This window comes from Xiphophorus maculatus, chromosome 6 (genome assembly GCF_002775205.1).
Source record: "Xiphophorus maculatus strain JP 163 A chromosome 6, X_maculatus-5.0-male, whole genome shotgun sequence".
Lineage (NCBI taxonomy): Eukaryota > Metazoa > Chordata > Actinopteri > Cyprinodontiformes > Poeciliidae > Xiphophorus > Xiphophorus maculatus.
In genome coordinates, this window is record NC_036448.1 from 21,810,269 (window position 1) to 21,834,071 (window position 23,803).

General features: G+C 36.7%; 1 protein-coding gene across 5 annotated transcripts in view; it reads right to left on the bottom strand.

The window, feature by feature from the left end:
• Positions 1-282: 282 nt before the first annotated feature.
• Positions 283-23,803, bottom strand: part of LOC102229933 (netrin-G1-like) — a 64,729-nt gene continuing 41,208 nt past the window's right edge. For 4 of the 5 annotated variants that reach the window (XM_023334852.1, XM_023334854.1, XM_023334855.1 and 1 more), the window contains 4 exons: positions 17,408-17,580; positions 12,246-12,272; positions 9,931-9,975; positions 283-2,837 (listed from right to left, as the gene is read on the bottom strand). In XM_023334852.1, coding sequence (XP_023190620.1) covers positions 2,599-2,837; positions 9,931-9,975; positions 12,246-12,272; positions 17,408-17,580 — 484 coding nt within the window. In that variant the 3' untranslated portion in view covers positions 283-2,598. The remainder of the gene's footprint in view (positions 2,838-9,930; positions 9,976-12,245; positions 12,273-17,407; positions 17,581-23,803) is intronic. The other variant, XM_023334856.1, reaches the window with a different exon arrangement.

Sequence of the window (23,803 nt, forward strand, 5' to 3'; positions counted from 1 at the left end):
TCACTTTACAATAACCCTTAAAACACCCCTTAAAAATCACACAAATGTGGATGTTGAGCATTTATTTTTTTTAAATAAAATGACAAACACATATTTATTATTTGTGTTATCCTTTGTAGATTTATGTGCATGACCAGCACTTGGTTAACTCTTCCCAAAAAAATGTCATATTTTCTTAAAAAATAACATCCATCCCTTTGTAAGTGGTTTTATACAGTGGATTAATCCATGACAAACAAAATTTGCTGATCTCCAGAGTCTCATTCACAAAAAGGCTACTGCTTTCTATTAGAGACAGTGACGTTTAATGAGAGGCACTTACATTAAACTCTAGCACAATTAGGCGTTTCATGACAACCTCAGGAGTAAAATTAATCCCTCGAATAAAATTGGTCTCAGTTCTCAATATGTCACCCCGTGGGACGCAACTTCATTTCTATTCATTGACCCTCCATGAATTAGAGCTCATTTCCTGAGAGCACGGCTTTGTGGCGGCTCCCGCAGCAGGATGCATGGCTTTCATCTGCAGGAGCTCGGGAAAAAAACTTCCCTTATTCTCGTTTGATTCGAGGATTAGATCTGATTACAGATTTGAGCCGGACAACCTCTGCAATGGCCACGCAATCTTCTTTTCTCCTCTTGTTAAATTTACATAAAATTGATGGGATTTCAATCCGAGACTCCTTCATAAGCACAACAGGGATGTGTTACAGAGGAGCCTGCTTATTATCAGCAACTGGTGCTTCAGTGGAATAGTCAATGATCAAATTAATAGCTTTTAAACATCTTTTAAAATGACATTCAGTATTTGTCATTTGCCTGCATTTATCAGTGGACAGTAAACAATTTTCTTCTGCACATTTTGTCTCAAATGTCATGTTTCTGCCTAATAAAATTACTACTTTTCAACAACAAGACAAAAACATGTTTTTTCTTCTGCGCTTTGGTGGAAGTGTATTTTGTGGGCGTGTATGTAAACATATTCTGACAGCAGCTCTCAGGCAACGAGAGCCATGTGTCCCACAAGCAACAAAAATAAAACAAGAAAATAATAATAATAGTTTGAACACAACCAATTTCCTTAGTCACTCTTAGCCCACATCTACTGAAGGACTGGCCAGCAGCAGTAGAAAACAAATAATACATCTTTTTTTGTTTGTTTTGCATAATCATGAAAATATCTGTTTTATAGAAAATTAAATACACTTACAGTATTTTACAACTTTTTTCGGATACAGGTGAGCTCAAGCAATACTACTAAGCTTTTGAAAACGAAAAGATACTAGACTGGAAATTGTAGGGAGGGATTGGTAGTAATACATGTGCAGCTTTAGGCAAAACAACAGACACCCTGCAGCAGCAAAGTAAAATCACTAGAGTCACTAGAGCACAGGAAGGGCTGGGGGCCTGATGGTGCTGGGTGGGTGGGGAGGTGGCCATGGTAGAAATGTAAGTATGAAAATGGGAGGCAGTGAGGCAAGATTTCGTAAAGTGATAGTTTAGATTTTTTTGGGTGAGTCAGGGTGAAGATATTACCAGTAAAAGCTTCTGTCCTTGCAGTAAACAGATTGTCATGTCATTATTTTTGTCAGAAAAGTGAGGAACTACTTAGAACAATGAAAGGTTACAAGACATTGTAGCCTTTTATTGCTAGTTAGCAGGGACATCCATTTTAGCTTTCTTTTTTCGTCAAACAACTCCAGTTAACAATATTTATAATTCTGGAATAAAATTGTGACTCATACTGGTATCATTTGTGAATAATTGTATCAAACAAACAGAATGTCTGTTTGACTGTTTTAATATCATTAACAAATATGACCCAATTTCAGATGTTTAGTATCACTAGCAGAACAATGTCTGTGGTACCACCTACAATGAAGTGGCTGCCTGTGATTTCAGATTGCCTGATCATCATCATCCCACCAGTCTGTGTAAAAAGTTTAAACTAGACAAGAGTTTGAGTAATAATTTTGATTTCCTGTCAGGCTGTAACTAACTGCCTTAGTTTTCTGTCTGGATAACTGTTAGCTTTCAACATGGGGAATTCATTACTTTTCATCTAACATGTTTAACTGTGACATCAGTGTTCTACAGGTAAGGGTACTGTTACTTAAAATAACTGTAAATAACTTCAAAAATATCCAAACTACCTTTTTAAGAGATCTTGCTTCACTATATTTTGTCAAAATACTTTGGATGATACCTAGGAATCTTGTGTCTTGTTTTTGTACAGTTTGTCACCCGAAACTGACTTGCGTTGTCTGAGCAGAGAATCTTCTCTCTATGAATGGAATACTAGAGAAAGACATTTTCACAAAGCAAGGGCATCTACAGTCTTTTCATGTGAGGTTACAAAACAATGTCTTTTTTTCACTGTGCTTTCCAGAAATCTTTTCGTCATTAAACCTGCTGCACTACTTTCATCTTCGCCCACCAGCTTGGTCTTGGCCATACAAAAAAAAGTTGCTTATACTGAGCACATTGTCCACACATTCTTTGTTGTTGTTGTTTTTTGTCAATGTTCATAAGGTTGAGAGTTCGTTCTCAGCATTTGTGGTCTTAGGGTTTTATTTGGAGGATTTTGGTTCAAGCTTCTCAGCAAAGAGAAACAACTGAAAGCAGGATCATTACAAGGGGAAAGAACAGCCGATGCTTTATGGGGTGATGATGGAGTGCTGCCCGTCCAGATAGCTGGTCATCACACTCTCCGGGACCCTGGCATCTAGCTCTCTCACACAGGACACCCGTGAAGCCAGGGGCACAGTGACACCGTTGGTGGTGGTGGCATGTGCCGCCGTTCTGACAGCGCAGCATCGCATTGTCACACACCCGAGCTGTAGAGACAAAGCAGAAAGGGCAGGAGAGGTAGACAGGAAGGCGTGATTAATAGATCACTCAGTGAAAGGGGCAGAACAGAACATCAACAAGCAGGTTCATAGGGCACAAGCTGCCTCTTCCTGTCCTGTCTGCATAGCTCGGAGTCCTTACTGAGTAGCAGGCAAGTCAGGAAGGGCCAAATCAAGTACAGCAAACAGTGTTGAAAAATACAGAACAATCAGCTGTATGAGAAAATATTTGCACTAAACAGCTGTTGTTCCTAGAAGAATGTTAGTGGTAAACATCTTTCAAAAAAAAGTATCATTGCCTAGTACAGCAAATACTTTCCTAGAAATTAACAGGTACTTTCCAAGAACTTTTCTGGAACTTTGCAGATACTTTCGTAGACTTTTTGTGAAACCTACAGGCTAGTTTTCAAAAATCACCACATGATGCCAGGAACTTACCAGGTACTTTCCTGGAACTCACTGCACACCTTTCAGGAAGTAACCTGTAAATACTTTGCAATTTTCAAGGAAGCCACTTATAAGTCTTTGAGAAAGTTCCAGCAAAAGACTTAGTATGTTCCTGTAAAGTTCACGAGTAGTACTTAATATATTTAAAAAATGTTCCAGGAAAGATCCAGGGCAGTACCTGGTTAACTTCAGAAGAGTTCAAATAAAGTAGTTGACAAACTCCAGGCTGTACCTGGAATATTCGTGGAAAGTACCTGTTGGTTGTTGTAACGTACCCACAGGGAATCAACTGGTGAGTTTGGGGAAAATTTTGAGGAGAACAGATATTAAGTTTCAAGAAAACTCTAGAAAGCTGCGAAAGACAATATGTGGACTACATCTGTATATGTAGTACTCCATAATATGGAGTTAAGGACCAGTGAATCAAAGGAAGTAGGGCAGATTCATGTATCTGCTGTACTGTATAATATCTAAAATAACAATACTGTGAATACTGAATTTAAACATCAGTCACAGCACTTCCCGGTCTATATATTTTTTGTTGAATGCTCAGTTTCTCCTAGCAATCTTGAATGCATCATTTAAATTCAACAGCCAGGCTATGGCTTTGTGTTGGCTTTGAATTGTTAAAAATCCCTTCTGCTTTTGCGTTATGTGGAAATGACATCTACAAAGTGAATTGATTTTTTTCTGCTGTTGGAAGGAGGGTCAAAGTTGTTGGCAGAACATTATGAAGATGGTTTTCTGTATGTATGGCATATCAACTAACAAAATACCACAGCCTTTCCAGTTGGTGTTATTTTCATCTTTGTAGTCAAGCTTTCAACAAAAAATACCACATTGTTAAAAAAGGTTCCATTCCCAGTAATGAATTGCCTTAGTGTCCATCAAATCTTTATTTATTTGAATATAGTGATGAGGATTACGTAAGATGATGTTCACGTTTTTCTTTTTTTTAGATAAAACCTCACAACTCAATTATCTCAGGAAGCCGTTCCACTGGCAGAGGTGAAATCCGGGAAGAGGTAATGTTTGCACAAAGATTTCAGTGTAATTGGATATCTCCTCCTGCATAAATAGTAATTACATTTTTGGTTTTCAGTAGTGCGGCTCATGCATCGGAAAAAAAAAGAACAAACAATAATTTTTCATACCAAAACTGATTAAAAACGCATTGGGATTGCATCTAACTGAAAATCACTTACTAAGACGTTGCTTGTGTTGTTTGCGTGAATGGAAATTCCACATGTGGATCCAGGTTTCTATCTTCAGTATGACATTTTATTATGTGCGATGATGGATGATTTTTCTGTTTTTATGTGCATTGAAATTTTATTTATAAAGAAACTGCATAGGCAAACATTGCACTATTTCCAGTCTCTTACTTAAAATGCACAAAAGTGCTCTGTGACAGATTCTTTTCAGCATCATCCATAAACAGTGGTGCAAAATAATATGGTTGCCAAGACACATTAACCAGACACTGAGACAGATACTTTGGACAGATTTAAACTATTTAATACCAAACTGTAAATACTAAATAAGATGATAAAACATGTTCTTTAAATAATATAATTCAGCCTTCATGGCCCAGTCAACACATTAACATTGTTGCCTATGGGTGAATGATGCTCTTTGTGTCCTCTAGCTGTGCCTCAGGACTGTGGTCTCCCTCAAAGCTGCCTGAAGTAGCTTGTATTGTACAAGTCCATGTTAGCCATTTGGCTGGTTCTGTGTTAGAGGATAAAGAGAAATGGAAAAAAAAATAAAGCATATTGATGCTAGAAAGTGTCACACAGAAAATGATGTTAAATATCAAGAGTTAAAATGTAAAAAAAATACATATAACTAATCGATAAGGTCATAGATGAATGAAAGGATAGCAAGTTATTTCATCATAAATCATCTTCTGTAGATCAGATGGACAATGAAACAAATAAAAAAATCCTGTGTGAAATATAAAATTTATCTAAAACTTTGTAATGTATAGTGTTTGACACATTCTGTTATTTAACTTACTTAAAATTAAAACAACAAGGCTTTTTCATGACTATAATAATTTAGAAATGGTCTGATTGCCTAAAAATCTAATTCCAGAGTGGCTAATAGTGAAAGTGCTGTCTTTTTGATGCATCCCAGAAGAATTTCCTAAAACCTTGAAATGTCTATTTGATATGTTCAACTTTAGTGATCTGATGTATATTTTTTTTTATAACACATCCTCTTTATTACGGAACTGGAAACAAGTAGTCATGTGATGACAACTTTTCAGATTTGCCCTAATTTACAGCAGAACAAAACTAGGCTTTCCAATAAAAAATAAACAAATATTGCATATTTACTTGAATTACAATCAGTATAGAATACGTGAATTGTGTGGGTTTTTTTTACATAATCTTTCTGCTTGAATTTAAGTAAAATTGCTTTTTATGACATCATTTACTCGTACTGGCAGCAGGGGAAGACAGCACCATGCAGCACACCCTCTACAGACATATGTGTGCCGCACACCTCTGTCAGATGTGTGACATTTTAACAGTGTAACTGTTGTGACAGATCCATCCTCAGGCCTCGGTGGTACATGAAGCAACAAGGAGAAAAATTCTCTACAGCAGCGCCACAACAGTGACACGAAGGACAAACATCTGACGCAATTGGAGGGTGTGTGTTTTAAATGTCATTGGATCTTGTGCACTCGGGTGTTTCTCCTTCATGTAAATTTTTTTTGAGCCAATTAGAATAATATTCACTCATTAATAACCCAAATAAGTAAAGTTTGTGTATTGGGATGACAGGAAATGTTTTAAATTCAACTGATTGTCTAATCTTCTCATCTTCCTGAGGTCTTGATGTCCTCTGATACTCTGCAACTGAAGTCAGAGAGATACAGTGTACCACAGTATGATAAGAGGCTGGGAGTCACAAATCAATGCACTCAGTCATATCTCCTGCAACTCTTCCTTTTTGCAAAAGATCATGATCCGATGTGTCCAAGGAAGTTATGTTGGCTACATGTGGCAAGCCTAGCTAAGTGTTTAATTTCAAAGCAACAAAACCAATATCATAAGAATCGAGTCTAATTCGTGAAGCTTGAAAAGGATAATAAAAGACAACCAAGACCCCAAAGAAACAGCAGCACCTCTATTTAATTACATGTAAAAGGCAAAGTTAAATCATATCCACGTTGATGCATTTAATAATTTTGAAAGGCGTTTATAGCTACGGATTCACCAATGCAATTAATCATAACTGGAGATATTTCTCAGACACAGGATCTGCTAATTATATGCTTGGAGCAAGAATAGTGTTGTTTCAATTACACCCAGTCAATATCTTTTGCCATGATGTCGGTGTAAGCTGAAACGTCGTCTTCAGTCTTGCCTCCTCTTATTATATTAACATACAGGCTTCATCATTAGTCAGTGATTTAAGACTCTGAAGCTCAATATGCACTGCCAGTGTTATGATACACCACTTGACTGTGGAGGAGATATAAAATATCATCTCTAAAGACAGAACAGCAAATGCTTTCCATTTTTACGGGAGCGTTGCACTGGCTAATGCATTTTAATTTGAAAGTGTGCATAAGTAAAGTTGACTACTTCATTTATGAGCAATGAAAAAGCCTGCAATAATACAATTTCGTTTTAAGAAAGAGGTAAAAGGAATACATCTAGTATGAAATTCTGTGTTTTTGGGTCATTTCTACCTTGGATTTAAAGTGAGATATACAAAAATGGTTCTAAATAGCCAGATTAGTTTAACTTCAGAGATCTCATGCTTGACTGGCATTGTCTAAGCAAAAATAACAATCACAAATCCATATCTTGGAAACACATTTAGTCTTGTGTATTGGATTTTTCATGGTGTTTATTAGTAACAAAAAGGACATAATAGGCGCTTTGTCAGAAAAAGCAATCAACACCAAATGACACATTTCTTTGATTATTGGCTGGAATATTGTTTAGGAAGTCAACAAACAAGCACATCAGGGGAGAATAACTCACATAAATCACCATGGTTATTCCTAGAAACTGATTCAAATGAGTGTATTATTGGTAAAGTGCCTTAAGGCAACATTTGTTGTAAACTTTTGTTATACAGTTAAAGCCGAATTGAATTACATTGAATTTTGAGTAAGTTTGGAAAGCTGTGATTTCTTAATACTTTCAATGTTTTTTGGATAATTCTTTGCGTCTCTTTTTATTTTGTTATGTGATGAACATACATCATTTTAGCACATAATGGTAAAATGAAAAGAATAAATGGTTTCCACAATTTTTCTTCGTGAAAGAAAATGTGCTGTTTAGTTCTTTTTAGTTTGATACCTCTAAAATAAATTCAGTGCAGCCAAATGACCAGAAGTAACCCAATATGTAAAAAATAATCCACCTGTATGTGAATTAATCTGGGTATGCAAACAATTGAAAAACACAACACATAGTGGAGGCAGCATCATGCGTTGGAGATGCCTTTCTTTAAAAAACTTTAAAAGCTGCACAAAAATTATGGACTAGTCAAAGTCTTAACCTAAACCGAATTTAGAATTTGTGGAAAAATTTACAAACTGTTGTTTAAAGTGCAATAACACTGCTGGGCTAGCTTAGGCTACTAAGCAAACTGGACAAAACCATCATTCTCCAGTTATACCAAGCTGATGAAGACAAGCCCCAACCGACTAGCAGCTGTAATGGTACTGCAGTGTGATTCTACTAAGTACAACAGTCACAGTGTCAGAAATAAACAACTCCAAACTTTACATATTTTTATGTTTTTTTACTTTGTGTTGTTCTGTCAGATAAAATGTTAAAAATTCTTTAAATTTATTTAAAAAGTGTATTTTATAGCATGTCACAATCGCAGGTGAAAGAAAGAAACTTGGAATTTGCTCAATCAAATTTCAGCAGATTTTTATTTCTGAACTAGAAGACTCAGGGTCACACACCTGAAGCATCGCAGCCGACAAGATTTCACAAACCAATTAAAGCCAACTGAACACTTCACTCTCACGAGGGCGACAGTTTAAAGCGTAAACAAACTGACCTGTGGATATTAGAAGATATCTGCAAGAATAGAAAATATTGTACGAATTCAGACCAACTGTATTTCTGTCCCAGACTCCATCAAATGAAAGGGATGCCATTCAAAATAGGTACAGATTATGACTATGTTTTTTGGAATTAATTTTGTCATTTCTTTTCATTCGAGGTTGTTTTTTGTGACTTTTGTAGGAAGTTTTAATATCAGTTTTATTCTAAAAATGCTTTTCAATTTGCAGGATAGTGGCTCTCGAGAACGGAAGTTAGACAGCCGTGGTGTGGTGCATCTCCAGCTTCAAAAGGCAATGCACTTTGAAGCTCACCAAAGCTGACCCTGGATTTCTTCATACTATTAGCCTAGTTTGTGTCACAATCTCTTCAACTTTAAATTTAGTTTGATATTTTTAGTTTGTTCATAGTAGTTTCAGTGCACACCTGTGTTTTTCATCCCTGCTTACACTTTTCTCTGTACCTCATGCTCAGTCACATCTGGTCTTCCTGTGTTTATTCTGCTGTATGGGATTCAGTAATCAAAGTAATGAAGTAAAAGATTTTGGTTCATAAGACTGCAGGTTTTAATCTTCACACTTATTTAAATAGACCTATGTGGGCTTGCTGGGCTTTTTTCTTTTGATAAGTTCATTTTGAAATCACATGAACAGAAATCTACATACTCTTCAGAGCTGTTTATAATTCATGAACATGTGCTAATTTGCTTGGTTTAATGAAACTGGCTCATATTTAATTTAAAGAACTCTTCTGTAGCACAAATAAAATGATTATTTGTGCTGCTTTCATTTGAAATTCAAATATGCCAGCTTTGACCACAGAAATGTTCATTCTGAAATTTTCAGTGCATAAGTGATAGCCTGATCAGTTTGTTTTGAAAAGGTATGCACAGAAAACTTACTGCACCTGACAGAAAGTTCATTTAGATGAATTATGTGCCCAGACACCTTATGTTGAAGCAATAGATTTAGAAAAAAAAAAGGATCTACAAAAGCGAGATGAAAAAGAACTCCTCCCTTTATTTTGGAAATCCTTAAAGTCTTACTTTAATTTTTCTTCCTCCTCCTAGTTGTGAGAGCAGTGGTGCAGATGCGACTTAACACTCACTACACAGGATATCTGGGCATGCGGATTAGCTGGAGATAGCTGGAGATCAATCTACATAAACCTCCCTGAAGCCTCTTTTCTCCTTCCTTCTCCTTCTCTGCGATTCCTTTCTGTATACTTCCTTTTTCTACCTTAAGAAGAAGACAGAAAGGGTGCATCCCCAGAGAGCATTCTGGGTAATTAAAAAGAGGGCATGATCAAAGAGGTTAGAAGGCTGTGGACTCGGTGATCCTGAGGCACGCGGCTCGTTCCCTGCAGTGTTCTCACAACAAAAAAGGTCTGCCTTGTAAGGACCAGCGTGTGTCTGTGGCGGCAGCATGAAAGGCAGCTTTGGTCAAAACAACCTACTGATTTCTGTAATTTCCATACCAACACAAAGGCTTTTTTCCTTCTTTTTTTTAAACAGCCTATCAATAAGCAGTCAATTCAGTCTGTGAGTTGGTAATGTCATGCTGAAGTTACAAAGCCTATGATCCTACCTTGGTTACGATTTGCAACACCGAGAGATGAAGCATTTGCTCGATCTGCGTGGAAATGGAGAGGGTATTTATTACATCAATTGTCATATAGTTCAACCTTCTATGCTTTGAAAGCGGGGGGGATAGCATGCATAGTCCAGTTTTTGTTGTTGTTTGTTTTACAGTATTCTATATCTCATCTGTTTTATATCAGTTATTTGAAAACTTTAGCAGAATATTGGGGGTAATAAATGAGTTAATGCACAGACAGAGTAGCGTGCATGCAGCCAAAGTGAATTTTCCACAACAGAAAGGCAGGGAGGTCTATGCATGGAAGTGGCTGTTGTTATTCAGCATGTGGAGTCACCTTCAGGCATCAACATCGGTAGGGATGCGCGGCTGGAGCCACGTCTTCATAAAGAATGGCTTTTTCTTTGCTTTTGCTTTGGGCACATATTTGCGTGTGTGTGAGTGTGTTTGAGCAAATATTCAGGAGTGTAAAGCAGATATCTTTCTTTGTTGTGCTAATGCAGGGGCAATTGCAACATTAAAAAGAAAATCTAATTAGTAAACAATGTACATTTTAACATAACTAGAACACACCTTTTGACTGTTTTTATAAAAACTAAAGTAGATGTAACATCCACGTAGCAGAGCTCTCTTAAAGTATGTACACTGTTTTCATCCCCATGTGGTACAATGATTACTATATTTAGATTTCAAATACCAGATCAACACAAAGTAGTCCATTTAAAGTTTGTGACATGCATTTGTATTCATCCCCACAGACTGCAGAACAAACTTTCTCTGCAATAAAAGCTGCATGTTTTATAGGCTTGTTCTTTACAAAATGAAGGCATTATCTGCAAAAGAGCTGTAACTCTGTAAGATTTGCTACTGAGCCTCAGTAGACAGCAGTTTTCAGGTTGCCATAGATTCTTAATTAGATGTAGGCCTGCACTTTGGTTGAGTCATTCTAAGGCATGAACATGCATATGAACAATTCTATTGTATCTCTGGCTTTATGTTCAATCATTCTTCTGCTGGAAGGTAAACTTTCTCTTTAGTCTCCAGTATTTTTTTTTAACATTCTCTAACTGTTTTTGTCCAGAACTGCCCTGTTCTAAGCTGCTCCCTTCAACACTGACCAGCTTTCTTGTCCCTGCACAAGAAAAGCATCTCGATGGAATGATGATACCAACGTCATGTTTCTCAGTGGGGGTAGTTGGTTTCACAGCTCACATAGCATTTTCCATGGTGGCAGAAAGTTTCAATTTGATCTCTACTGACGTCAGAACCATCTTAACATGGCTGCTGTGTTCTCTGCATGGCTTGAGTCATTTTTCTTAAACAAGACTTTTTGCGACTTCTTTCAACAACCGCTTTCTTGTTGACACTCTTGCATAAATTTGCATAGTGCAAAATTAATAGTTCTGGCAAAAGACTCTCCCACCTGAGCTGTTGGTCTCTGCAGCTCCTCCAGTGTTGCCATGAATTTCTTGGCTGCTTGCCAGTTCTATCTGGTTGAATACAAATGCACGTACCAGTCAAACTTATTAGATTAGATTTATTTCTGCTTTATTTTTTTAAACAAGAAATAATTTACCCTATGCTTCACTGTTATTGTAAATGATATTTTATTGATTGAATATATAAAGTCTGATTAAAATACATACAGGTTTGTGGGTGTAAGTTGACAAAATCTCAAAAGGTACAAATGGCATGAATACTTTTCAAGGCACTAAAAAAGTCATGGTGAAGGTTTTGACCTAAAATTCTCTTTTCATTTATTTTTGTACAACATGAAAGCTACAAATAATAATAAAAAAATCTTTATACGTCATCTGTTAATGCACTGTTTTCAGGCTCTATCATGTTGTGTGTTATTCTCCATAAAATTGTTTTGAGTTAATTTTCAAGAGGCTCAAAAGGCAAAATTTTAAGAATAAGAAGGCCTGTTCACACGAATGACCATTTTTTATTACATGAAAATATATAAGATCTAAGGCAAATCTCTCCTTTTTGAAACTTTTATTTTTTTTCGAAATCATTCCAGGCTTAAGTGCATATCATTCTCTTCATGAGATGCACAAAAAAGTATTTTCTTCCCTCCATGCATTGGTCCACTTTTATTGATGAGTTGGAATATAAAATGTGCTGTTCTGCAAGAATGTCTGGTGTAAATGGATTTGTCTGACAATGTAAAACATGCTGATCACTGCTGCACATGTGCCACAATTTCTCACACCAACATCATCAGTTCAACAAGAGTTAGTCATGACTGGGGGAGGAAACCCATTAGTCAGCATGCCAATTAAAAAGCTCGAACAACTTACGCACTGGTCCATGATTGCTGGGAATGCCTGCGGAAAGAAAAGACGGGGGGAATAAGTGTTTCATTCAAGTGGCAGCTTTATGTTTGATACATTAGTCATAAAATTGCAAGAGAAAGCTGTTTGATGGTGGGGATTTTTTTTGCCCTGCAAAGCCCAATGACACAACACTTATCCATTTGGCTTCTGCTGTGTCTGCTGATTAGCAGCAGTTCGAGAACCTGCTCCAAACTCCACCTTTTGCTGATGATAATTATGGGTCGGCCAGAGACAAAATGCCAAAGAATTCAAAGGCTCAATATAAAATAGAAATCTTTTCACCAGCATTTTTATTCATGTTTGGAAAGGTTCCTGGAGCTTCCCTGCAGCATCTGTTTGCTCCATATGTTTTATCAGTATCTGGCTGTGGCTTTACCATCGCTGCATTGCATAATAATCATCACTGAGTGATTCCCAGCCTACAATTAATTCAATTTCTGATCTTTTTCACTTTGTGTTCTGCCATTATTTTGGGGGTTTTATGTTGTTTGTTTCCCATTCATCAATTCATTACCCCTCTGTGGCTGTTGCAACAACTGCTGGCAGGAACAAACCAACACTGCAACCACAAATGGCCAGAATTTAAAGTCCAATTTGGAAGCCACTGAGCGAGGCCCAACAACAAAATAGTACTTCTGTGTTTAGAAATAGAGGGCAAACAATGTTGACCTTTGGAGGTGTTTTTATGGTTTGATCAAACTCCTGCCTCAAACCCCTCTTAACCTCTGAACTTGCTTGGCAAAACAAGATGAGTTGACGCTGCTGGCAAAGTGGACTGTCAACAAAATTCTTGGAGTGATTCTTCTTTTACAAAGGCAACAAATTTATGTTCTTGCCTTCAGGGTTTCTGCAAGTGTCAATGCAAAACAACTTTTTGTGATTATGTTTAAGACCAATAACATATAAGACAAATTAACCGAAGTGTTTACTCAGTAACTTATGCGAAACCATTTTAATAACTTCAGCAAAGTAAGTACTACTTTACAAAAAAGCCTTATTGCAATATACAGTATGCTTCATAAGTTATTGATGTGTTTTAGTCTACTATTTTACAGCAAAAGTACTTAAATCTTGTAAAATTATTCATACTCCTTGATATTTTCTATTTTTTTCCCCCACTTAACAACCACAAACGTTTAGCATATTTTATGGGACAGACTAACAATGTTGTGAAGAAGAAAAAGAATTACACCTGGTTTCTGAAGAAAAATCTGAAAATATGCGGCATGGATATGCATTTTACTCTCATAATCCTCATTAAAAGCAGATTCAACCGCATGCCTTTGGAGAATCTGTCAACAGCAAAACTATTAGTAGTGAACTTCAGTAACCTGGGGCCTCATGTAACTGAATTCTGAAACTTGCAGCGCACAAAAGATTCTGATGTACAAAAGTGGTCTACATATGTGATTGTTTACACTTTGTAAACCATATTTTGCAGACATGGAGAAACATTCAAAGTTCTAAATGTACAAAGTTGATATCTTAAATCTGTAGCAACAGGCGATTCTGTAAAAAGAGTGGGTACAAGTGCAAGCCCCCACCTTTTTAAATTAATACTACCATGTATCACTTCACAACTATATGCAAAATGTTTTGTCTATCCCAAGAAATCCCAAGAAATACATTGAAGTTTGGGGATTAAAAAAATAAAAGGTAAAAGGATATGAGAACGTTTGCAAGTCACTTGTCAATAAGGTGACAAGGAGCTGAGAAAGAAAAAAATAACTGTATTTCATTTTAACTGCCTAAACATACAATTTCAAGCCACCTTTTAGTAGCAGAAGCATTTTACGCTGATTGTCTTTTTTTGGCTGATGCTGACTTCTGCAGCTTTTTTTTTTTTTGTAGTTCTGCCCTGGTGGCTGAAATTTTGACCTATTCCTTTTTATTACAAGGGATAATAGAGGAAAAGTGTGCAGCAGCTTTTTTTTTGAAAGAAGTTATAGGTTTGAATCTGTCAGATACTGAAGTAATTACAAGATTAAATGTCCCTGACCTTTATCTGAATTTTATTAAACCAAACTAGACTAATGGGGTATGAACATATATGCAGTCGATTGATATATTGACAGATTACAAATGATGGTGAATTTTAGTTTTGATGGATTTAATGAATAGATTATTCAGTATTTGAGCAGCTGATCACTGATCAGAGCTGATCATGGAAAAATGTGTCCAATTCTGATCTCTAACCGACTGATACAAGCATCTTGAATTATATAATTCTTCCTCTAGTCAGAGTATAATAACACTGGAATGCGCTCAACGCATTCATTTTTAAGCAAGCAAATAAAATTGGTAGAATAAAAAATATAGCTTCAGACCTAACATGGTAAATTTAGAAACATTTCAGTATTATCTTAAGGGATTAAAGCAAAAATAATAAAAGTTTAAACTTTGTTTCTTTTTACAACCATTCTGATCCCATAAACCTTGAATTTCTTTCTTAGTCATGTCCTGATGCTGAAGGCTATGATTTTTTTGGGGGGCTGTAACTCATTTTATACCAGGGTTCCATGTACAGGGATATAAATATGTAATAGACCCTACCCAGAGATTAATGACTGCCATGATAAAAGAGGAAGAGTTGCTGACAGATGAAACCTATTAAACCATAATTACGTGTTGCATGTTCAACATATTTGTCCTGATATGAGCAGCTGTATGTTTAATTTTTTTTCATACAAAGCACTCTATGTAATAGATGAAGGCATGTTAAGTGTCTGAATCTGTTCTCAAGAGAAATAAGAATAATTCAAGACAAAATGTCCTCATTCAACACCTGGGGGACCAATATTGTTGCCTCACATCCATGTACAATATTATTGCATTTTATGCCACAGCCAAACAAGCGCTAATATTGCTTTTGATATGGCTAGACCTCGGTTTCATCAGTTCAAGGCAGATGCGTCCTGGTGGTGGATTTTTTTTTTCTTTTTTTTTTTTTTTTTTTTAATAATGGCCTGTCAATCTGACAGCAAGCTCCACATTGGAGGGAGGCAAATAAGACAGAGGAGGTACAGGGGTAAATCCAGCAATATCTCCTCAGAGTTCAGCGTTTCTCGTAAACAGACTCCCGCACACAGTCAGAGGTGAGAACACTCAAAGGTCTGTGCACAAACATGCAAATGATTCATGAAGCACATATTCATACAAATCACTAGATAATTATCCAATTAATCAACATCAAATAAAAAACAATAAGAGCAGTGTTGCAGTAGGGGATCAATAGCAATATCATTTCCCCTTCAAACCTAATCAGAATTCAAGTCAGACAGTCAAAATGAGCAACTGAAAAACCTGCTATAAATCCTGGAGGACTGCTGCTGTGAGATTTGCAGACTGCAAGGCTGGAAAAAAAGGGGCCAAATCTGGGACTAGAGGGCTAGATCTTCCACCATCTGGCCACGCCTGGCCATCTAATGCCGCAACCCTACATAGCTGTGCTAGATTTATTGAGGCAATGAGCTTCCCTGCCCCCTGGCATGGGATTTGATAAATGTGATTCAACTCCTGTCCAAGATTATAATGGGGATAATGCAAAAGAGCACCTTCTGGCTCATAGATACCTTGCAAACTCTTGTACCTTAAGCTTGGGTTGCAAGACCTTTCTATTCAATTGATTAAAGAAAACTGTTGACCAGTGACGCAAAGTCCTAAAAGGCGACACACATATGTTGGACAAGTTTCATAAGAGGATTGTAATCCATCACATTTAACATTACTCAGAAACTAGCAATTGTTACCTACTTGGTATTGCGCTCGCTTTTCTAAATTAACTAGCAGCACTCACGGTGACCACACATTAATTCTGGTTAAATCTTTAATTCTTTATACAAGAAACAACGAACCTCATTTAAATTGCTTAGTTACTGTTAGAAACAAGGTTTTGAAATACATTGAACTGTTTCTTTATTAAAGTCCTGGCTTTTTCAGAGGCTTAATGTGACACCGATTGATACTTCTAAAAAATAATTAAAATTAACACCTTCTTACTGTATGTGGACATGCCATATGCCTTTTGAGTAAATAACAATAAAGCTGTTTGGCTACCAGAGGGAAGTTTAGAATAGTCAATGCACAAGCTTGAGTGTGATTGATGGCGCAAAAACTTTCCTCCTGGCTCTGATTGGTTGTTTCTGACCAGAAGTGGTGAATTTCTGCAAACGGCAGTAGGATCACTGTGAGGAGCAGGAAACACTTGACATTTTTTACAAATTATTTGTTTGATATTCTGCTGGACAGCAGGATATGTATGAACGTTTAACAAATATGTAAAAAAATACATTTTTCTAAAAGTAGCTTTAAAGCTTCACTTCAAGTCTTCCAAAACATTTTTCTGTCATTATGGTCATATAGCCACTTTTTTTTTTATCACCAGTGATCTTAAAATCTTCCTTCAAAAAGAATTGTTCTTGTTCACAGGTGTTCATTCAAATCTTACGTAATACTGTCCTTTGAGACTGACACTGAACAATGGTGCCTTAGGTGTAAATAAAATGATTCATTTTTTGGTCAGTAACTTAATTAGTTTCTGTTGTCTTGCACTTGAACATGATGTAATAGCAAAGGATTAAAATCTGATACAAATTTTGACAAAACCTTTCCTGTTTTAGTTCAGGTAGAATTACTAAAATGAATTCTACTCAATGTGCCACTAATTTCCTCTACTACTGTACTGTAACAGAAGCTTATTATACCCTGACCCTGACCATCATGGGCTAAACTGTTTAAATGAATAATAACCTTAGAGAATATAGACGTCTGAATTTAAACAGAACAAAGAAAGATTATCAAGCAAGTCAGATTTAATAAACTATGAAAGAATACCCTTTTATGTAGAGTATAAAACCGTCTGGTTTTAATGGTAAATAGTCTACAGAGTTTGTCTTTAAAATGTGACTTGGAGTCCCTTATGCATTATGGCTTTGGAGAAAACTTTGACACTTTATTGGTTGGATATTTCATTGTCAGTTATTAGTATCAATAATAAAAAAAAAAGACTGTGAATGCTGTGTATTCAGCTAGCAAATTAGTTGCATAAACAGTTTTTAACCTACAGAAGATTTTTAATCTTTAATCTACTAATCTTTAAGGAGGTTAAAGATTTTTAACCTACTTACATATATTTGCAGTTCCTTTGGGTATGGGGAGGTAGGAGCCCACACTCCAGGCCCTTCCATGGTAGTGCCTCTTGCAGCGGCTGCAGTCGGGCCCTGTTGTGTTGTGTTCACACTCACAGCCCAGCTTCCCCTTGTCAAACACACAGCTGTTGGCATGCAGGTTGCACTTGCACCTGAGACAAAGGAAAAGCAACAAAAGACAAAGAGTTGAATAGGCATTGAGCTGAATCCACTGAATCAATACGTTCTGAGGGGAATATACAGTCGGCCCTCACGGCAATTTTTATTTGTGCCTTTCAAATTTCTTTGACATGGGTAAATTGAAATCCTGGCGGGCTATCTGACTTGGATCATGCCTCCTCAAAGCTTCATTATACTCTCCTTAAAAACAGAAAACAAGACTTCATTTGTTGGTGCCCCTGCGGAGAGAACAGCATTGCAAATAAGGTCACTTTTGCCACAGTGAAAGCTAAATAAAAGACGCTCTGTTAGATTCACTAATTGAGCTTAAAACACGGCCTGTTAGAAAGATGATAGAAGGAAAAAAAGCTGTGTATCCTGGGAATTCTCTTTGTTCTTTATCTTTAAAGTTGCATTGTTTGCTGAAGACAGCCTTCAGCCTGGAAACTCAGATGGCGAGGCTGGTTTATTAGACTGAACTGCAGCAGAGCTGACAGACGCTCCTGCCAGGAGAAGAGAGAAGGCCTGACAGTTTTCTACAACGTCTTGGTCGAATGAGAGAGCCATGCTTCCAGGCTTAGGTGAAAACAAGATAGCTGCAGTTTCATTTAGAGTGACTTCAACCATCGAAATAAGCAGAGAGAAAATTACACATACTCAAAATATAACCTTTCTCCACTGTGACTTGTGTTCACTCCCATGGAAAAGCTTAAGCTTTGTCAGAGGCAGAGAGGGCTGTGCTTGTTGCAATAAGAAAGATTACAGTTCATATTCCAGATATGTATTCCAAATATAGCTCTCTGTGTTTACAGTTACTCCCAGTTGGGTAAAAGGTTACAACTTGTGACCTCAGCTTCTTGTGAGGTGGGAGGAAAGTGAATCAGTTGGGAGAAGAGCATGAAGTGGATCTGACACTGTAGACCTCCCAGGAGGCTCGGGCAGCTCACGGTTTCACATCAAGTCCATGTTTGTTTTTACAAAGTGCTTCCGAGGGAAGACTCTTCCCGTTTAAGACCGATCAGGCTTTTTTCGTTTTTGCCAGCAGTGAACATGAGACAGAATAATGACAGCAGCAGCCCGAAATATAGCTTTCTAATTGACTTCCTGGCCTTACTGTTAGATCCATCTTTATTAATGGAGGACAGGGATGTAGCTCTACACATGATTCATGGTTTCGTCTAGATGACAGTAAAACGGAGGAAATCCAAAAGGTTCTGTCCCTCTTCAATTGTTTGGGACAGAAAATTAGCCCTGCAAAACAGACTCCTCAGTGAGGAAATAAGGTAGCATTCTACAGGTACCAAGGCTGGTATCTTTTTAAAATGTTAATAATTTTGGAAATATTCTCTAGAATGAGCTACCTAATGCTCTATGTCCAACCTATACATGGTAAGTGATATTAGGATATATTAAGGCCTTAAACAGGTTTCAAAGCTTCTGAAAATGATGTATGTGATTTATTGTATGGAATGTAAATAAGAGACCCTTAAGAAAATGTGCGTTATATATTTTTAAATCTTTAAGGTGTGGCTTCGTAAGCCTGTTTGGTTATTGGCAGTATGGTACAACACATTAATTCACTAAAGGTCCAAGCAAAATACTTTTTCCTAACAACAACAAAAATCCTACTTTCCAATTTCTATTTTCATTTTCCAAAACTATTGCTCCAGTGCAGTATCAGAGGTGCTTCAGGGAGTTGATATCTTTTCATCCATTCAATAGGCTTTTCTCTTGTATGATCCACTGAACAATACTTCCTTTGTTCTCTAGAATCTTCTCATTTACAAATGCGTCTGTGTGTGCAATGCCAGCTGCAAAGCAGCAAAGAAAACACTCCAAAGGGTCATATTCACTGTCCAAAAGTTCACTGCATTCCCTGTTTCATCTCTGGATTATCTTTACTATTTCTATCGACTAAAAAAACAAAATGACTCAAGCCGACCTCAGAGGCTTATCCCACCTTGGATGCTACAATTCAGCAACTTCCCATTGGTACAGAAATAGAAAGTAGATGCTATAGGCACTTTGAAATGTCTTGCTGCTGAAATGTGCTATACAAATAAAATTTGATTGATTGATTGATTGATTGATAGGCCAAAGGTATCCAATTTTTTAGGATGAGATTTTCAATGACAAATTTAGATAATCTGAAATGGAAAATTTTTGTGTGCAACACAGAGTACGTTTTCTTTTAATATAAATGATTTTCTGCTTTCATTTTAATATTGTAGTGAGTAGAATAATATGCATCCAGTGAATTTTGCCTCATAAATAAACTTGGCCACACCCATTCATTAACCTTTGCTACAAACAGCAATGACTTTCAAGGAAAGTTATCAATGGTGTTGACAAAAGAAATAGTAACCATTCGATCCAAATTTTGTGGAAAAAAACCCCACAGTTTTTATTAAGGCCTACAGTGTAAAGGTTTGGACATAGTGCCCCAAGATAGTTCTTTTCAGAATTACCTTTTGAGATTGAAAGGTTTGCCAAAACTTCTTTCCCAAACATCTTAGCTTAGTCAGAAAGGATAGAAAACCCTTCACCAAAGGTCAGTTTAATAGAACTGCCATTTTCAAGTTTTGCCAAAGATTCTGAATTGAATTGAATTGTTGACTGATTCAAGTATACTCCACTAAACCTGCTTTTTATTTCCCTACAACCTAAACCCCTGACCAGGAAGCAGGCCATGTTTGGTCTGCCTTCTGTTCTTCATGACTTTTTGTTCACTGGTGTTCTTGAAATTAGTTTTAGAAGTATTAGATTAAATATAGAGATGAAATAGACATTTAAGTTACAGTGATCAAATTAATTTTATCATGCTTGGTAATAAAAAAATTAATAAAAATATGTTTTAGAAGAACTGCATTAAAGTCATAAATAACATACATCAAGAGCCATAATGGATAAGATTCATAAGCAGCATGGATTCTTACCCTAACAAAATACTCTTGTTACCCCACATTCCCCATTGTCCTTAACTTTTTAATCAATTAAAGTCCCCGCTCCACAAAATTAATGACTGGGTGTAGCTCCTCTGCCATGCAGACAGCAGTGACTCCCCGAAGTCAAGAGCGATGAGATTTGACCTTCCACTTAATTAAAAACCAGCAAAATCTGGATCATCAGGCCCAACCGGCGCAGCAAGCAGGCTGATAGAGGAGAGGATGTGGACTCAGGGGAGCTCTGGAATGCAATGCTTTTGCCGCCGGCATTGTCATATTGAAATCGGAGAACTATTTTGTGTGGCTGCTGATATTGGTCACAAGAAGGGAGACATCCCTTGCCTCTTCCTTTGCTATTAATGCTATTCACTATTCAGATTCCAACGACCCTGTAAATCCCTGTAAAACTGCCTATTTTAATAAAGTCTGAACACATGTTCAAAAGAGGGAGGCTATGGTATAGGTTTAGCAAGGATTTTATTTGGTACAAAAAAAAATTTTGTGATCATTTAACCTTTCTAAAAAACACAATTTATCCAAAACTAAATGAGCCAAAACTCACTTAGTAGTTTCAACTGACTGGCACAAATTACATACAAAAAAATTGTATTCTTTTGGGGGTTTTTTTACAACATGTGGTGCTTTGTTCAGTTTGTTTTATTTGGGATTTTAAGTGACAAAACAACACAAAAAAGTACATAATTATGAAGTGGGAGGATAATATCTAGTTTTTAAATATTTTCAGAAAAATATCAAATCTAGTACAACCAATGTATCCGCCGATGCCCCCTCATGGATAAAAAGTCCTTTGTGCAAATTAGCCAGGCTGAGCTAAGCGATAACTCTTGTGGAGTGATAGCAATCCACAACGTTATTGGGGGAGTCTATTATCAGGACAAAATAGTTATGTACTCTACAAAGGAAGAAGAGCAACCAGAGAGATACCTTTGTTATTGTAAATAATAATTTGTTATTAATAACTCCTCTGGTTAAATAACGGTTATATAAATAAATTTTAAAAAAAGAAAGTCCAAAAAAAAAAGAAAGTCACGAGACGTCTTGTTTACAGTTTGATACAAGCCACTCTGGGATGTTGTGGACATACGGAGAAAGATGCTGCTGTCAAAATTTACAGTTTTGGCCTAAATACAAAAGTGTTTTGTGGTGTGTATTACCACTGCATATCATCCGAACACAACACCCCAAAGCTGAAACATTCCACTTTTCATGCTGCTCTGGGGCATCTGGGGGGATTTCTTTGACTGATGAAAATCCAGGTTTTTATCAATTTTCAGGGGGACCAATAGGCATACTTAAATGGACTGGCACAATGCACAGACTATGACAGCCTTTCTTTCATTTAACATCCACCAGGAGCGGCTGCCAGGTGACTGGTTTGGAACTGTGTAGCAAAGCAGGTAGAATAAGGACCAAAATGAAAAATAGTTCCTTTCTATTTCAATTTAAAAAACTCCTTGAAGTAAACAGGAGATGCTTCACCTAGTAATCATATTGTTTAATCATATTATGGAAAATTAAGATGCAATGCAACTTGTTTTTCTTATCCTAACAGGTATCCTGCAAGTTTTTGTGCTACAGATGCAAAACTGGACAAATTCATTTAGACAACCGAGGTGACATTTGTGTTGAGTTTGTGAAGATATTTTGAAGAAGACAGCAGAGGTGTCCTTTGTCTTCTCCCGCCTACCAGCTGGCTGTTAGCTACTTAGCAGCTTGTTAAATGGCTCCCAGTGTCAAACACAATGTTTCGTCCTTGTGATAGATCATAAACTCCCTGATTTAAGACACTACAAAAAATAGACCAGAGAGCTAGCAGTTCAAGAAAACTTTCTATGTGCTAACCTCCAGACTACACGTACGCTGAGCTCCCAGGAAAACACAGATGTGTATGATTTAAAAAATATGTTTTCTTAAATTATATTGGACACCAATGCCACTAATTTATTACAAATTAAACATTTAGAAATTACTGAATAAACTCTTTCTTGACACAATAGTTGTGTCAAGAAACACAAAATTATTGTGTGTTGTGTGGTTAGCCTTAGGCTAAATTTAGCCTAAGGCCACAAGGTAAGAGTCAAAAACATCATAAGTAGATAATTTAAGACCAATGTATTTTTTAACACTAGATAATTCAAATGTGAAAATCCAGTTGAACATCCTGGGGCCTTATTGACTGTACCTCCAAAACTGGAGAAGAGGAGCTGTGGTTCCTAATTCCATCAAACACTGAGGGCCCACTCTGTATTTAAACACAGTTTAAACCTTTAATCTATCTGATCAAATCCCCCACCCAAAAGAGTGTTTTCTGCAATAGTAAGGGGTAGCAGAGGGTGACATTTACGTATATAAGAAATCCCACTGTACAGTTAAGTCAGAAAAACAAACATAGAAAGATCTTTGTAATAATTTAGTTCATATTTATGAATAAAGGAATACCCAAATATTTAAATATTTGGCTCTAAAGTGTCAAAGTGCAACAATTAAAATTTTTTATTTGACCATATAAGCTTTTTATCTTCACATTTCAGCTAAGTTGACAGGAAATGTTGCATACTGAATTTAACTTGGTTTCTCTATCTCCCTCAGATAATTTTTTATGGAAATTCATTCTTCTTTTTACAACTGTGGAAAGATTTGTCTACCTAACCTTCCTCAGAGATGAATCACACATGATGACTTCTTTTTTAATCTTCATGGATAAAGACAAATAGGGAAGAGTAACAGTTATGTAAAAGAATTATGTTATATTAACTGAAATGTGTTGTCTCAAACTTTTTGTCTCAAGGTTACAATATTTACGGAGACAATTGCTTTTTAAAAAAACTAATATGGCCATTTTGACATTGACAGTATTTTTTTTCTCTAGAGATTCAACCCATGGCCGCTTCTCTGACTGATAAGAATGAGCGAAACAGCTTCCCTCAGGTCCGTATCTCACCTACTCCCTCGAACAAGTCACCCATGGTCAGAGCTTGTAATGTGCTTCCATGCTGAATAAATACATACTGAGTTTTCCTGAAACTTTTCTCAACCAGACACTTTGCAGAGGCTCAGATATGCTAAGCAGTGATTGCTTTGAAAGATATGAAGAGATCAAGGCTGGTGAGCACAACTTTAACCTTGCTGAAGTTTTAGAGTGCCAGTGTGTTTCCTTGGACAAACTAGAGTAACTTGCCAACTCCTACTGGGTAACAGAGTGATGCTTTTGTCTCAAAAAGAAAGCAAAAGCACTGTAGCACATGAAGGC